General features: G+C 41.0%; 1 protein-coding gene across 1 annotated transcript in view; it reads right to left on the reverse strand.

The window, feature by feature from the left end:
• Window positions 1-15,415, reverse strand: part of LOC124167724 — a 999,415-nt gene that overhangs the window by 15,169 nt on the left and 968,831 nt on the right. The window contains exons 6-8 of the mRNA XM_046545733.1: window positions 5,954-6,337; window positions 2,770-3,066; window positions 1,849-2,138 (exon numbers count right to left, since the gene is read on the reverse strand). Coding sequence (XP_046401689.1) covers window positions 1,849-2,138; window positions 2,770-3,066; window positions 5,954-6,337 — 971 coding nt within the window. The remainder of the gene's footprint in view (window positions 1-1,848; window positions 2,139-2,769; window positions 3,067-5,953; window positions 6,338-15,415) is intronic.

Below are 15,415 nucleotides of genomic sequence, written 5' to 3' on the forward strand. Positions count from 1 at the left end.
AGATAGAATGGGAATTTTCTTCGGACCCCCAATACTGCTGGGAAATAACTTCCACTTAGCCCCCCCCCCCCCTGTCACTATTCTTGATCTACCCCTGCTTCAGAGTGTACCTATATTCCCTCTTTAAAATTTGATTATATTTTACTACCAGTAATTCTGAATACAGGTACAGGTATTTTTAGATGGAACAAAAATTGTTATTGTCTTTAATATAATCTTTCGGTGCTCATTGTGCTGTAATAATATTTTGCTCAAAAATATTGTTGATTTAAAGTTAAGTTATTGAATACAATTCTAGAACGAAGGATAGCCTGAAGATGTTAGATTTTGCATGCTCCTTAATCATTTTTGAACGAATAGAGCGTGGCGGTAACTCGCTATACCTTTAAGCACAATAATATTTAAACAAGGCATCTCATACAATTTCCGAGTGTTAAAGGTGTGGAGAAAAATTATGTAAGGAAATTGGAACCCTGAATAGCTAATGCCAGCTGAAACCAAAATTACTGATGATCAGAGATATGTGAAAATCGCACTTTCATTTTTATTTTATCGCACTTTCAATAACAGTTTATCGCATTTTGTAGCGTCTATTTTTTTAGTTTCATAGTGAGGTAGATGACGATAAAATGTAGTGAAACACAGTTATATGACAAAATACAGAATATTTTAAATAATTACGTCGCAGAACAATAATAAATTAAGGAATAAGACAGAAAGTGGCGGAGGTGTAGCTTGCCCGCGCCCACTTGTAGTTCGCGGCCACGTAGAGTCCCAGCCAACTAGCAGCTGGCCAGTCGCTCACATGCTTTAAGCGGTGATTGTCGGCGGAGCATTTAAGCTGCGCTCGGTACAAAATGTACAGATTTTGCCGTCGAAAAGGCAAATTCGCGTAAAAATATCATTTAAGTCCAGTCATCGCATCTATGTCGCATTTATTTGCGCGCATCGCATCTATATCGCATATATCGCATTTGTGATTTCCAAGCATCTCTACGAATGATGTTGAGGTCGAAAACACTCCATTAATCACAGAAACATCCCATTGGCAGCGAGTTTGCTCAGTTGCCGGGTGATCTGGACAACTCGCGACTTCGAATACTTTACCTGCCGGAGATCGCGATGTATCTAAGGCAACCGGCAACAAGAAAAACTCGCGGACAATCGGAGCGCTGGGCTAAAAGTCCCTGCAGTTTAAAAATTGTGCGCTTTAGACCTAATTTTTTCATTGCTTTCGTCTACTGATTATGTTAATTGCATATAGTCTTTTATTTTCTACAAATTTCATTTTATTATAATTTATTTTAAATAATGATTTCCTATTGCTGTATTCTTATCGTACTTTTGTTCACATACGTATTATTCATTTTATTCATTATGCATGGGCACATGTTAGTATGATTTGCTACTTTTATGTTTAATTGTAAAATGCACTGCCGGGCAACGCCTTATTTTCCTTGAATTGCAACCCCTACACAACATAATATCTTTTGGGGTGCCTAATTTCACTGATTATGTATGCATTTATATATAAATGCATACATAATCAGTGTAAATCAGTGTAAATGTAAATATTTTGGATAGTGAAATAAATATCTTATTACTACAAATAAATTCATAGGTAAGAAAGAAAGGGATAGGAACAAATGACAGATAAAGGACGACGGCAACGGTGATGTGGTAAATGGAAAAAGCCAGAAAATTATCCAGCCAGAGTGTTACATCCTTAGTAATTTCGGTTCATTATTGGCATCAGATATCCAAGGTTAAAATATCGTGACACCATTTTTTCCACCCTGTTTAATGAATCACAGTGTGTATAATGGAATACACGATGGTGATACGGACCTGTGGGTAATCCCTTTGGCTGGACTGGTGCTCAAAGTGCCCGAAGTAAGTCCTCGCCCCTTTGGTGGCCCCAACCGCTGCCCCCGCCGCGCCCCCCACACCCGCAGTCCCTCCCGCACCCGTCGCCACGGCGTGCAGGTGTCCCACTTTGAGGAGCGGCGCGGCCGTCTGCCCGTCGCTCAGCACCTCCAAAGCAGAGTCCCTGGCCGCCATCCGCGCCTCCGTCGACGCCGTGGCCGTTGCGAATGACGTCGCGGACGACGCTGAAGAGGCCGGGATGGGAGCCGGGTCTATGGGGAGAAATGACGGCAGAAGCCATAACAGGATATTCCGGATATGACTTGGGTAATGATTACAAGTAGCCACTAATTGTATTACCTTGGTTACCATTAACAAGCATCGCAAAAATGCATGTTAAGATTTAAGTCTCTAATTTTTTGTTAATTTACAACTGAATAACAACTTTTTCTATTTTTGTTTATATTATTGTAATTGGATGACGAACGAACTCCACCATCAGACTTACATAGAACTATTTAAATGAATAAAAGATCGTTGCATTTTTCCACATTTTTTTACTGCGTACAACGCGTTTCGGCTCACAGAGCCATCACCTGCTACAAGTCTGTACCAGATGATGTCTTGTATCAGATGATGGCTCTGAGAGCCGAATGGCGTTGTACGCAGTAAAAAAATTGTGGAAAACTGCTACGATCTTTTATTTATTTAAATATGTCTAACTCCCACCAATTGAAGCCTGAATCTGTTGACCTTAGAAGATAGAACTCTTCAAACATAGGAAGATCGAACTCTTCAAGCAGAGAATGATCGAACAACTAAAAGTAAGGAAGATAAAGATTCTCTAACAAAGGAAGATCATACTCCACAAACAGAGGAAGATCGAAGTCCTCAAACACTCACCTCCGGCCGAAGAGGACCCTCTCCGCTCCCAGTCCGTGTACTCGTTCCTCAGCGTCGAGAAGATCTCGGATCGGTGGAAGAGGAAGGCGTTGCGCACGAACGTCCTCAGCAGCCTGTCCCTCGTGCGTTCGTCCAGGCCGAACTCGAGCTGCTGGGCGGAGAGGTCGGGGTAGCTCTCGGTGGACGTGAGCGTGAAGAGGAGGTCCTTGCGGGAGGCGGCGCGCGGCTGCGGACGCACCGGAGGAGGACCACGGGAAGACTCCTCACCGCCATCCCCGTCACCACCGTCACCGCCACCTAGGTGTTGAGAGAAAGAAAATGGTAAATAAGTATTCAGGTATTCTTCTCAGGCTATGCACTAGGTTATTGCAGTCATACTGGCCGAGGTTGGTCATATTTCGAAATACGACTTGTTTTCCATTATCAAGGCGACCGAAGAGGACGCGTGGCACCTTTTAACACACTGCCCAGCATACGATGATCTCCGACAGGAGATAAGAAATAAAACAAAAGGCGATGATTTGTTACACACAAATTTAATAAAACACTGGAAAGAGTTCAATCAATTAACAACGGAGATCCTTAAAAAGAAGGATTTGTTGAGTTGAAGTGAATTGAGAACACAAATGGTAAGAGACAAAATGAACAGGTAAAAACTCACAAGACCTCGCACACTTGCCGATGACCCTGGCACTTGTGTTAGGAGAGGCGGACAGCCTGCCGGCATCCCAGAGGGGAGCGGCGAAACAAAAGTTGCGAGTGATAGGAAAAGTAACCCGAAAATAGCGGCTCTCGGTCGTAAGCCTCGATTTAATACCGAGGGGGAGGTGGTGGACCCGCAGGGGCAGTGCCCCCTAACCGGCTGTCTCAATGTAGGATCTAGCTATTTGATCGTTGGATTATTCTTCCTCATAGAATAATCCTCTAAAATCGCTGGCTTAGCAATGGTTTACATGGTTTCGCTAGTGGTAGGACCCGCCCGCCTTTGTGACGGTGCGGGATTCCTCGTCCTATTCCTTCCTTTCCTATCCCGTTCCAGGAGGCGTCGTCGGGCTCCTATCGCGGCGGCGCCTCCTTCTTTTATCCTTCCTGCCCTCCCCCTTCTGCGGTGCAGAGGTGAAAATCTCGCGCTTACAGACCCTGCCCTATGAGCGTATCCTTGCGAGCCCGCCCTGGAGTCTCGTTCCATCCGTCTCAATGTAGGACTATCCACCGAAAATCGTGGAAATTTCCTTCCTCATAGGAATTTTCTTTTCTTTTCTGAAGGAACATTAAGTCATGGTTTAGCTAGTAGCAGGACCCGCCCGCCTTTGTGATGGTGCGGGATTCCTTATCCATTCCCTTCTACTCCTGTCTACTCCTTGGAGGCGTCATCGGGCTCCTATTCGGGCTCCGGCGCCTTAATCCTTTTTCCTTCCTTGTCCTCCCCCCTTCCGTGGTGCGGGAGTGGAAAGTGAAAGCTTAAAGACCTGGCTCGAGAGTGTAACCCTGCAAGCCTGTCCTGGAGTCTCGATCCTCCTCTCTCAATGTAGGATGCCGAAACGATCGATGGATTATTCTAATGGTAAAATAATTTTCTTATTTCATTTGCAAATTAAATCATAGTTTTGCTAGTAGTGGGCCCTGTTGTCCCCATGGCACCGCGGGTTTGTCCCTATACCCTCATTTCGGCCATTGCCGGCCTCGGTGGCGTAGGGGTAACGTTCTCGTCTGCCAAACAAGAGGTCGCGGGTTCGAGTCCCGCCTGGGTAGGTTTCCCCGGTCCAGGGCATGGTCGTTTGTGTACGTTTACTTGTTACATTTGTTGAACACCCCGGTGTAAAATGGCCTATAAGAGCTGTATCCGGTGGTTTGAGAATAAAATAAAATAAAATAAATTTCCATTCCCATCCTTTCCCTGGAGGCGTCGTTGAGCTCTCATCGCGGCCGCTGCTCCTATCCCTTTTTCCCTCCCCAGTCTTTCACCTCCTACGACGTACGGGCGTAAAAATCGCTGACTTAATTCCCGACCCTTAGGATCGTTACCTTCGTGGGCCTGGCCTAGGTACCCATTTCCAATGTCTCAAGGCAGGATTTCATACTGAACTGAATTGACCGTCTGAAGAGTACAATAATTAAGCTCAGGTGTTTTGTTGGCTTATGTTCTGAACTGAGTTGGGAAATTTGAAGGAAAGCAGTCGGCACTTAGTTTTGGTAGGTGCCTCTACGATTTGAGAGTGTAAAATCCGCATTAGCTCAACCGTCAAGAGTTCATTCCCTGGAGCCAGCTTTGAAGTGCTACTTAGTCGGGCGGATGGATGGAATAAGAGGAAATAAAAGTCTCATCGTGAAAAATACGAGTATAAGTGCGTTTAGAAATTAGGTTTTTGATATGAAAATATGAATAAGAAACAAATGGGAAGTGATAAAGTAACATTATTGAAGGGAAAAGTGGAGAAGAGGATCAAAGATCATTTGGAGATAGCAAAGTATATTAAAAAAACCTGGAGCCATAATTTTAAACGAAACAGAGATGAAAAAACCAACATAGGAAAAATATAACTAACGGAAGCTCAGTAACAATTGTAACTTATAAAATAGAATAGTGGACTCGTGGAAAATGGATGAAGTTCTAACCTCATTCCTGTTTCAATTTTCTTAAACATGAGCTTTTCTCAATTCCCAAATTTACTATTTTTTACGCAACAAGTACTGAGTTAACACCTTGCAACAAAACATTACCACTGCCACTTGACTAGCAATAAGGAAACTATACCCGAGAGATAACGTTACCATACGTCGTCCAAGATTTTTCAGGTTAATTAACGAAAAAATACCAATATTTGGGAGCTATCATATGCACCGTATGCTAGTGGGGGATCAAGAAAGGGGTAGAGGGGACTATATCCCCTTAGGGCATCCAAATTACACTAGATATAATTGTAATTTTAATCGTACCCCCACTTCTGCAAGGGGGTTACCCTCCAGGACTCCCACTTTTGCCCCCCTTTTCCTTATCCAGAATCCGCCACTGCAGCATGCAACCCAATTATTTGCTGGTGCGATCAGTGAGTATTTAGCATAGAGCGACTCGTGTTTATGACTAAAAACCGCCAAATTTCCATGCAACACCAAGAATGGCTAGTTGTCAAAACCAATGAGACATTCCCCCATCCGTCAAAACCATCCACAAACGATGACTCACCGTCGGACTCTGAGGACCCTGACGAATGTGACGAAGATGACGACGACGATGAAGACGAGTGGTGGGTGTTCGAGGAAGATGAGGACGCGGCAGCCGCGGCCGCTGTGGCCGAGAGCACGTCGCCCGCCGTCTCGGTGGATAGTAGCACAGCGGCGCCGTCGACGAATGGCGCGAAGCCTGGCAGGAATCGCGGGGGGTCCGGCGAGACGGCCAGCAGCTCATCCAGGGTCTTGTCCCGCAAGCAGGGAGCGATGTCGTCCTCCAACAGGTCTCCGTGGCAACCTGTCTGCTCGGCCACCTTGCGCTTCACGGACAGAGGGTCTCGCTGCAGGGCCCACGGGCTCAGGGCCGATCCACTGAGCAGGATGACTCGGTGCAAAAGATCTGCAAAAGAAAAAGCAGTTTCATATTAGTATGACCATAGAGAGAGAAAGCAACCGATGATACTCCCTGAAATTTGACAATTGATACCGGCAACACGTTGACAAATATATTGTTGGGTATTTCATGATTACTCTTATGATTTTGTTGCTATTAAGCCATTGTAACTTCAACAACAAGTAATATATTTTATGCATTCATATTTATGTGCAATGACTTTTAGTTGCCATTCATTGATACGTTTCGTCATTTACTGCGACAATTTTACACCCTTTTCAATTATACCCAGCAAAAAATAGTGTTTTTTTATCGGAGTCACGCATTAATGACCATTAAGGACCAGTAATTGCCGTTAGCTAATAGAGGATACTTTAGGCATAATGTTTTACACTCCCTGGATCTTTATTGCTGCTTGTCGTTGTCCTAATGTATCGAAATACCTCCGCAAAACTAAGAAAAATCTTCCATGCCATTTTATACCTAGTTTTTGCAGTTGTACGACGAGTCATCCTATAACACCAATCTCATCACCACCACACCACTGTGTCGAATATATTGGCAAATTACGTCAGAGCCTTCAGCGCCGCTATCTGTGATTTGATTCAAATCTCGAATATGATGCCCCATTGGTGTGATACCATCATCATCACTGGTTAACAATCCTAAGGCTATAGAGATGTTGAAAGAATTAAAGCTCCCAAGGTCGTACTCTTGTTGCGGTAATTTAATTTTTTCAACAGTGATACGGCCGCAGAGCCTTCGTTCTCTTATATTGTAGAGAGGTATTTATTACGCATTATTTATTACGAGGTATTTAAGTTTTCTTTTTACTTGACGAGTGCCTTGTCATATTTCCCCATAAAAGGATAAATATTAATTGATTCAAGTACCTATTTTAAGAGGAATGTTTTAAAGATTAGAGGGAGTGCGAGAGCAACAATTATTAATTTTTTAAGTTTTACACCGAGTCAAGATTCCTCTTTTAAGTTTGCAGCTACTCTAAGTAGAACTCACGTCGATCATCAGTGCAATATAATACTCAGATATTAAAATCGTTCCAGTGTTCACCGTTTAAAAAGTGTTGAGAGGACTCGCATCTCGCTGTCAAACGGTATTTTTTTAGTGACGAATCGCTCGAATACAACATAAGTAGGCTACGGATACATGCACTGGATCAAGGGCGCAGATAGGAATTAAGTCTAGGTGGGGACTTAGGTGCCACAAATACCGGGGGTGTATATGGGTATGGAATACCCGCCAGGGTAAGCAGCAGGTGCGAGATTAATAAATTGCGAAATTTTAAGATAAATGGTTCAAAATAGTGAGTTTTATGGCTTTCTGAGCAATATTTCATTGATCCTTACACTATTCTACTAGTAATATCAATCCAATTGTGTAAAATGGATTCAACTATGAATTTCTCTGAGTTGTGGGGTATAAAGTGTTTTATCCCTCAAAAAACCCCCAAAGCTGCGCCGATGCACTGGATAACTATAGCATGAAATATTATCAACCAAAAATGAATTCCCGGTGTTGAGAGAAAAAGTGTTGAGAGGTCTCGCATCTCCTCTCGCATTTCGTTATCTTCCCCCTCCAGTCCTAACACCCTCCGCCCACCCCTCCCACCTGAAATATATACAAAAGGCAGCAAAAACCAATCCCAACATTATTCCCTTGAAAAAGTGACCAGCAGTCGGTCGCGAAGCGTCGGGGCAATCTTCACTACGACACGCGGCGTACACCCGAATGTGAGTTATTTTTAATCATTTACTTATAACCCAAAGGCGGCATTTCGGTACTTCAGCTACTGGGACAAGCAGTGCTGCTACAAAATACAAATTTGAATCATAAACGTGAAATAAAACTCGCTGATCGTTGAATATAGGATAAAAATAATCTGTTATCGTTTATTTTAAGTTCTATCGGGAAAAAATCAAACCCGCACAAAAGTTCCCAGTGTATTAAATGCCCGAGTCGATTAACTGGTCTTTCCAGCATTTTCTATTGAAAAGAATTTCAATTCAAGTACTTACTTCTCAGACTCATCATTTTCTTTCCGATTCAAACTTAAAACGGGAAAACGGCAAGTCGTCGTTTACCCCGCAGTGGCTGGGTACTATGCAAATTTATTCCTTGAGGAAAGAGTTCCCTTCCGTAGTCTTAAACTCCATATTCCTCCTAGGGAAATGGCGAAAGGCATAAAACGTAGCAAAAAGGACCGAGCTACGATTCCCATCCGAAAACACTTAAAAAGCGGAGGGAACTGTATTTCGCAAAAGTCTCTTCTGACCGTTTATTTTTTATCTAGGCCGAATCCATGCCCCCCTATACCCTTGAGTTTTCTCATATACTCCTTCACCTCATTCCCACTAGGGTCTGAAAACTCCAAACCGAAACAAGTCAGTGAACGTCGTGAAGTTTTACGGCACTTTCTAATATACAAGCGGCTGTTTTCACAGAAAATATTGCCCATTGGGAAAGATACTCGAAAAGCCATTTATTGATGCCCGCGGCATTCCACGAAGCCGACTCTGACCTCGAAGAACGTGTATTTTTCGTATTAGTTCAGAGTTAATAATTAACTCTGTTAATAATTAACTCTGTAGTTCCCAAAAACGAAAATCTTTCTCTCGGGCTGCGATTAATTTAAGGAAATTTACTACACAGAAAACATATGGAATTGCATTTTTACTTGTTTCATGGTATCCACTGCACTATCACAATTTGCTTACATTCAAAATTAAATACAAATTTCTTTTCCTAACAAAATAACGCAAATACTATGAGATGGGTGCAATTTATGAGTTGTAGGAATAAGATCTCTTTTAACCTGTCCACCGTAATTATGATTTCCGTAAAATCTGTGCGCCTGGAAGTACTCGTTCATTGAACTACTTTACGTTTTGATTTGCGATGAAACACCGTAAACTTTATAAATAATAATAAGTACTATGATTCGAAGAATTTATGGAATTGTTATTTCCTCTCCTAAAATGGAATTTCACAGTTTCAAGCATCAAATGGCTCCAAATGGAAATATTTTAAGATCAAGGGTAGAACTATGTGGCGATGGCCACTCTTGAGAACAACTGATCAGAACTTGAGAAAAGGTGAAGTGCCGAAGATGGCCTTAATATTTTTTAAAAGGTTAAATAGTTCCCGAAAGAATCAAAAAATAGTTCATGTTAGAGGGGATTTCGTATTATCCAAACTCATTACATGCGGGGAAATAAACATTCGCGATCATAGGAAAGTTCGAAGGACCGGAAAATTACTTCGTTATAAGCAGGATTTCGTTACATGCGCGATCATTATAAGCGAGTTTAACTGTACCTCCACTGAAATAAATAAATTTCACTCCATCACCCGGTGAAATTTGAGGAGAAAACAGCGGAGGAGGCATAAATAATATTTCTCGGGCGAAGAGGCTGCGATCGCCGCTGCGGCATCGCCTCTCCATCCCCGCTTCACAACAGCCATCCCTCAGAGTTCCAACCGCACAGACGTCTAGCCCCTCCAGGCTGTGATACAAATTTATCACCCCTCAGAGGGTGGAAAAGAGCTGCAGGAAAAAAAAACTAGCTTTCCTTGGTGCTTTATTTTCCTCCAAAGGCCTCGGAAAGGGAAAAATGCAAGGAGTTTATGCTAATTCAGGGCGCATAATGGCCTCGGGTGGCTTGGGGCCCTCAGATACTGCAGCGCGAACGCCACACGGGGTGACGCTAACGGTGTTTATAATCCAAATATATTCCGTTATGAAAATGTTGGGAGGTGAGACACATTCCCTAAGGGCACGATGAATAGAAAAGTGAGGGAATTCCTCGAAGGTGGAAAATAAAAAGAACAACAACGTGATTGAAATACAGCATTTTCTCCGCTATACTCGTGATTTTGTGCACCTTTTTCTCAGTTCGTGATTAACATAGAAGTGGATGAAATTCACTCCCCAAAAGACAAGATTTCGTATTTTATTCCTGACTCGCTATGCTTAAAAAGTAAAGGACGTTGAACTCAATCCGGGTACTAATTACAATTTTAAAAAGAGGATCATTCTACGTATCTACGACATATCTAAGTACGTGTACTTAATATACCTACTAAAACGGATCAAGGTTATCTAATAATATTAATCTAAAATTTGTAACAGGACCACGTTATCTCTAAAGCTGAAGCATTCAAGTCAATGTTCATTTTTCTTACAAACCTTTTTCTCAGTTCGTGATTATCATAGAAATTGAGTCCTTACAGATATGATTTCGTGTTTCATTCATGACTCGTAATGCTTAAAAAGTAAAGGATGTACAACTCGGTCCTCATACTACGTATGATTGTTACATAAACTTTAAAGGACCTTTTTAGGCTGTAAGTACTACTTGAGCTTTATGTAGGTATGTATCTGAACGGCTCAAAGTCATATACTTAGTAAAATTTATTTTGAAGTCTCAAGTACACCTAGCGTGTTTACAAGCTACATGACGGTTTTTTTACGAACAGATCGTAAACTAATCCAGCCTACTCGATGGACTCGCTCCAATAGCAGCTACTAAAAAAAAGCTTTGGAAATAGTTTTCTCTGCCGGCGACTTTATGCACCACTCGCCAGCTTTTGAGCGGGCTGGTTGTAAACTAGGCAATGGTGCTCACAGTTGCTTGTGCACAAGTGGCAGGTAGCATTGGTCTTGAAGATATCGGAGGAATTGGTTCTTAGCGTGAGTTGTAGTCAGTGACTTCATGGCAACATTAGCAGTGCCGGGATGCATTTTCCTTAACTTTTCCATTAGTGAAGTATTGCTGTCCGTCTTTTTATTACAGGCTATTATTTACACTTTACTACAAAAATATTTACATTAAAAATTTGAGGCAACAAAATTGATAAGTGTTAATTGACTGTTATGTTTTTGTTAATAAGTGCCAGAACGGTGTTCTGGCACCATGACACCAATTAGTTGTAGTTGTACCAAAAATGATTAGGAGCGAGTTAATTAGACGACGAAACGAGAAACGTAAAGTGCACTAGGGAAAAGTGTGTGTGAAATCGTGGGTAGGAAGACTTATTGGTTATATGGTGCCAAACGCCATCAAATGCTTTATTTAAAGGTTTCTTTGCTAGTTAACTGCTACTTATGCCACTATATTTTACATAAAAAATCCACGAATTAATTTTTAATTGTGTGGTATTCCATTGTAAGGTTTATTGGTTAGTTAACTGTTAAATACATCAAAGGATGAAGTTCGCCATGTATTTAACTTCGCAGCCATGCGGTTGACTGCGTACAAAGTCACTTGTGTCTGCAGTACTTTGTTAATTGTAACCTGTACCACCTATTATTTGTTTTACATGAGGATATCCACGTTTCGATGGGTAATTATCATTATTAGGCGAAAATTGTTATGTATCATACATAATAATGTGACACAGAACACGGGTTGCTTTATGTAAAAAGTAGTGGTATAAGTAACATTTAACTAACCAAAGAACTTTATTTAATTCATCTATTGATTACATTTCATTTATTGTGTTAGTGCATTTTTTTACTTTACTGAAAGAGCTGAAGAACGAATACCCTTCAGCTTGTAGAAATATTTTGAGAATCAAAGGTGAACAGCTGATGAGCTACTTGAAATGGCAGATGAAATTTACCAAAGGATACACCACATGATTTCGACAATCCAGCTACTTGGCTACTTAGCTAGTGGAAAGTTCGTTTTGTCTCGACAACGATCGCACTCGCCGGCTTGTAGCTTTTAAACTCGCGCCGTGTACTTGAGCCTTTAAATTGGTGAATACATTATGTTCTCTCTAGAGTCAGGAGCATTACTTCATCGCCTATTATTCTTTCAAACAAAATTTGCATTTATCATTTTTCATGGAATTGCAAGCGCTATCGAAATGCTGAGTTCATAAGCCATTACGTAGACTTTCGGATATAGAAGGTTCAATACGTGAGAGATGTAAGAAATGCAATTTAGGGAAACTTTAAAGTACACTTCCCAATTGAAAGGCCAAGATATAAATCATTATGATAGATAAAAAAGGGCAATAGGAAGAATATCACCGGGTAACTGAAGTAAATAGCTTGGGTAATTGAGAAATGGAGTGATTCAAAAATACCTTAGAATTTTAATACAATGAATGAGGATACAGTACGCCTTCCTGAGTATTATAAATTAAACTGTTATTCTCGGCTTAGCGCTTCCTTCATGATGTTCACAGTGTCTAGAAAATATGTTTATAAACCAAATATATTCCGTTATGAAAATGATGGAATGGCTGGGCAGTTCCCCAAGTAAGAGTATAGTAATCAGAAAATTGAGCGAGTTTTTTCTCGATGGAAAATAAAATTACAACCAAACGAAAGAAACAATGGGACTTCCAAACTGTTTAAAACTTTAAATGTCTTCTCTAAGTTAATAATTGACAATGATTAGCTAAAAATGAATAATTATGGAAGACATTCCGTTTCCTCCTGATCCTTTAGTATTCGAAATACAAGTACCAATAAAATCCGTACTTCAACGGTTATAAATTGTTAAAAATTTATTAAAAAGTTATCACTTTATCAAATATGAGTTGCGTGTGCTTTACAATGGCTACTTTAAGTACTTGAATGACATTAGCTTTTACAATGGTACAAATTCCAAGAATTGGGCAAACAGCGTGGCCGCTCTCGAGCAGATCTGATTTTACGATCAATTTTTCTACTGAAAAATAATTTTAATAATTGAGAAACTCTAACTTGCGTCTAGCATTGTCTTAAAATCAAGAAAGTAACAACTGATAACTTCATAGAGCCAGGAGTATCGGGTATTTTAGACTGCTCGTGACTTTATGCTATCTTCCGGATTCATCACTATCATGGAAATAGCTTAGCAATCAAATAGAAGAAAATTTGTGTTTTCCTCGCCATGAAGAGAAAGGAAAGTTACTGCTGCAGGGAAGGGTTTGACCAATGATCGATAAAAACGGCTATCTACCAAACACTTCATAACGTCCACAGAACATTACCGCAACGGCTGAGCCTAGAAAATATTACAAGCAAAAAAAGTTGATTGTTTACAAGAATTTGATTTCATTACAGTTGAGAATGTAATGATCGTCAAAATCCAAGCCTGCACAAAAAAACTCAATGCCTCATAAAAGCTTAGGGTCACTTCCAATCCGGAAAAAATGTTGGCATCAGCTGCGATTGCTTTGATTAGCTAAGCGCCTTGGCTTGAGCCGAACCTGACCTTCCCGAGTGGCTACTCCAGTGGAATGTGTCGTAGGTATAGTGGCACAGAGAAGTTAATGTGCACCTGAGACGAGCCAATGCATGGAATTAACATGAAGCACGTCCTATTCGTATAGGCACCTATGTCTAGTTGACAATGCCTATGAAAGCAGACGTGACAAGAGAAGTATGATGTGGACCAGGAAAGGGAAATGGTCGGAGAAAATTTGGATGTAAGAACATAGGGTACGGCCTGCCCCGTCAAGTGAGACTTGCATGAAAGTGATTCGACTCTATCGATGGAAGTGATGATCACTGTGCAGCGTTGCCAATGCACTAGGCGAGTTAATTTCGGAATCTATACATGAGCGTAGATATAGGCATAGGATAAATTTACTTAGTAAATTCAGTGGAGAGTTTTTCTTTGACGACGTTAAAATTATCTTTCGTTTACCGCCACACTATGGTAGAGGTGATCACGAGAATAAAATACAGGGAAAATACTGCAAAACAGAGAGATGTAAAATGCCAACCTTTCCTCGAAATATTAGGAATTTTATTTATAAAATTAAAATCTCTATTTATAAAATTAATGGCGTCACTCGCTAAGATAAATAACAGCATGTTTTTATTTTTCCACTGTGCTAACCTTGCAAGGATTTACCTCTGTAATGAGTACTATTATTACGACCGTGTGGTGTGCATGCTGGTGATTGGTCATCTCCTACCAAATACCCTAGAGGTGGCTTGCAGGGTATAATTTAGATATAGAAAACACCGCACGGGCCCTATGCAGTCTTCTTAAATCATTCAAACAATTCTATCCGTAAAGAGGGCAAAGGTACCTCGTACCACTTGACATACTAAAAAACTCGGGGAGTTGGGGAGTTGTCTCGTGATATTATTTAAACCTTTAGGTTTGCATCCAAATAAACCTTTAATTAACCTATACCAGCACTAAACTAAATATATAAATTTACTTAAGGCTAAATACCTTTATTTAGAATTACAATTGTTTTGCTTTTTTATTGAGGAAAATTTTCATGATATCACTCCTCCCATGACCGCTTTCTATAAGCATTTGAGTTAATAAACGTATGTTCATGATTATAAGACACGGAAAGTAATAAATATTTGTAGATACAATTTCCAGTACAGCAACCTTTTGTTCGATGATAAAATGATAAATGTCCCTCCCAAGTCGGCTGTACGTTTTTTACAAATTCCTCTGTGTTCCTTCCTATGGAACAAGCTCTATTCTAACAAAACCATTGCAAGTTTTGGAACATACTGATTGTAAGAAAAAACTGATGTATTCCACGTTTTAGACTGATCGCCCACAATTATCAAAAATAAAGTTATGTACCAATAATAGGCCTCGGAAATAAAAATCAAAAGGGGGCAGAAATTTTAAAAGTGGTTTAAGGCCTTGGCAATGCGATGGTGATGGCTTCCCATCAAGAATGGCTGATCGATGCGTCGTAAATAACTTATGAACATTCGAAATCCAAAATGCAGGCACTGATTCGCTCACCTGCTCCTCAAACATTAATCATCCCGGGGACCTTGCCTCGTTCCAACACTACCCCTTGCATTTCTGACAAACTTTCACCCTCTGAAATTACGATCTACCAGTCTTCATCCCCTATTTCTCCCACTACCCCAGTTCTACCCTCAGCGACACCTTCACAGGGTCCTCTCCAACGTTCAGTAGCGCAGCGGCGTCACCTCTGACTATGCCACCAGCCCCCGGGGGGTAATATTTTAACGCAATTACATAATTGAATATGCCTCCTGAGTGCTTTCTCCTGGCTGCGTCTGCCAGGTTGGGTGAAATGCTAGAGAGGCGGCTCTCGTGTACAACGCTGCTG

This window comes from Ischnura elegans, chromosome 11, assembly GCF_921293095.1.
Source record: "Ischnura elegans chromosome 11, ioIscEleg1.1, whole genome shotgun sequence".
NCBI classification, from domain to species: domain Eukaryota; kingdom Metazoa; phylum Arthropoda; class Insecta; order Odonata; family Coenagrionidae; genus Ischnura; species Ischnura elegans.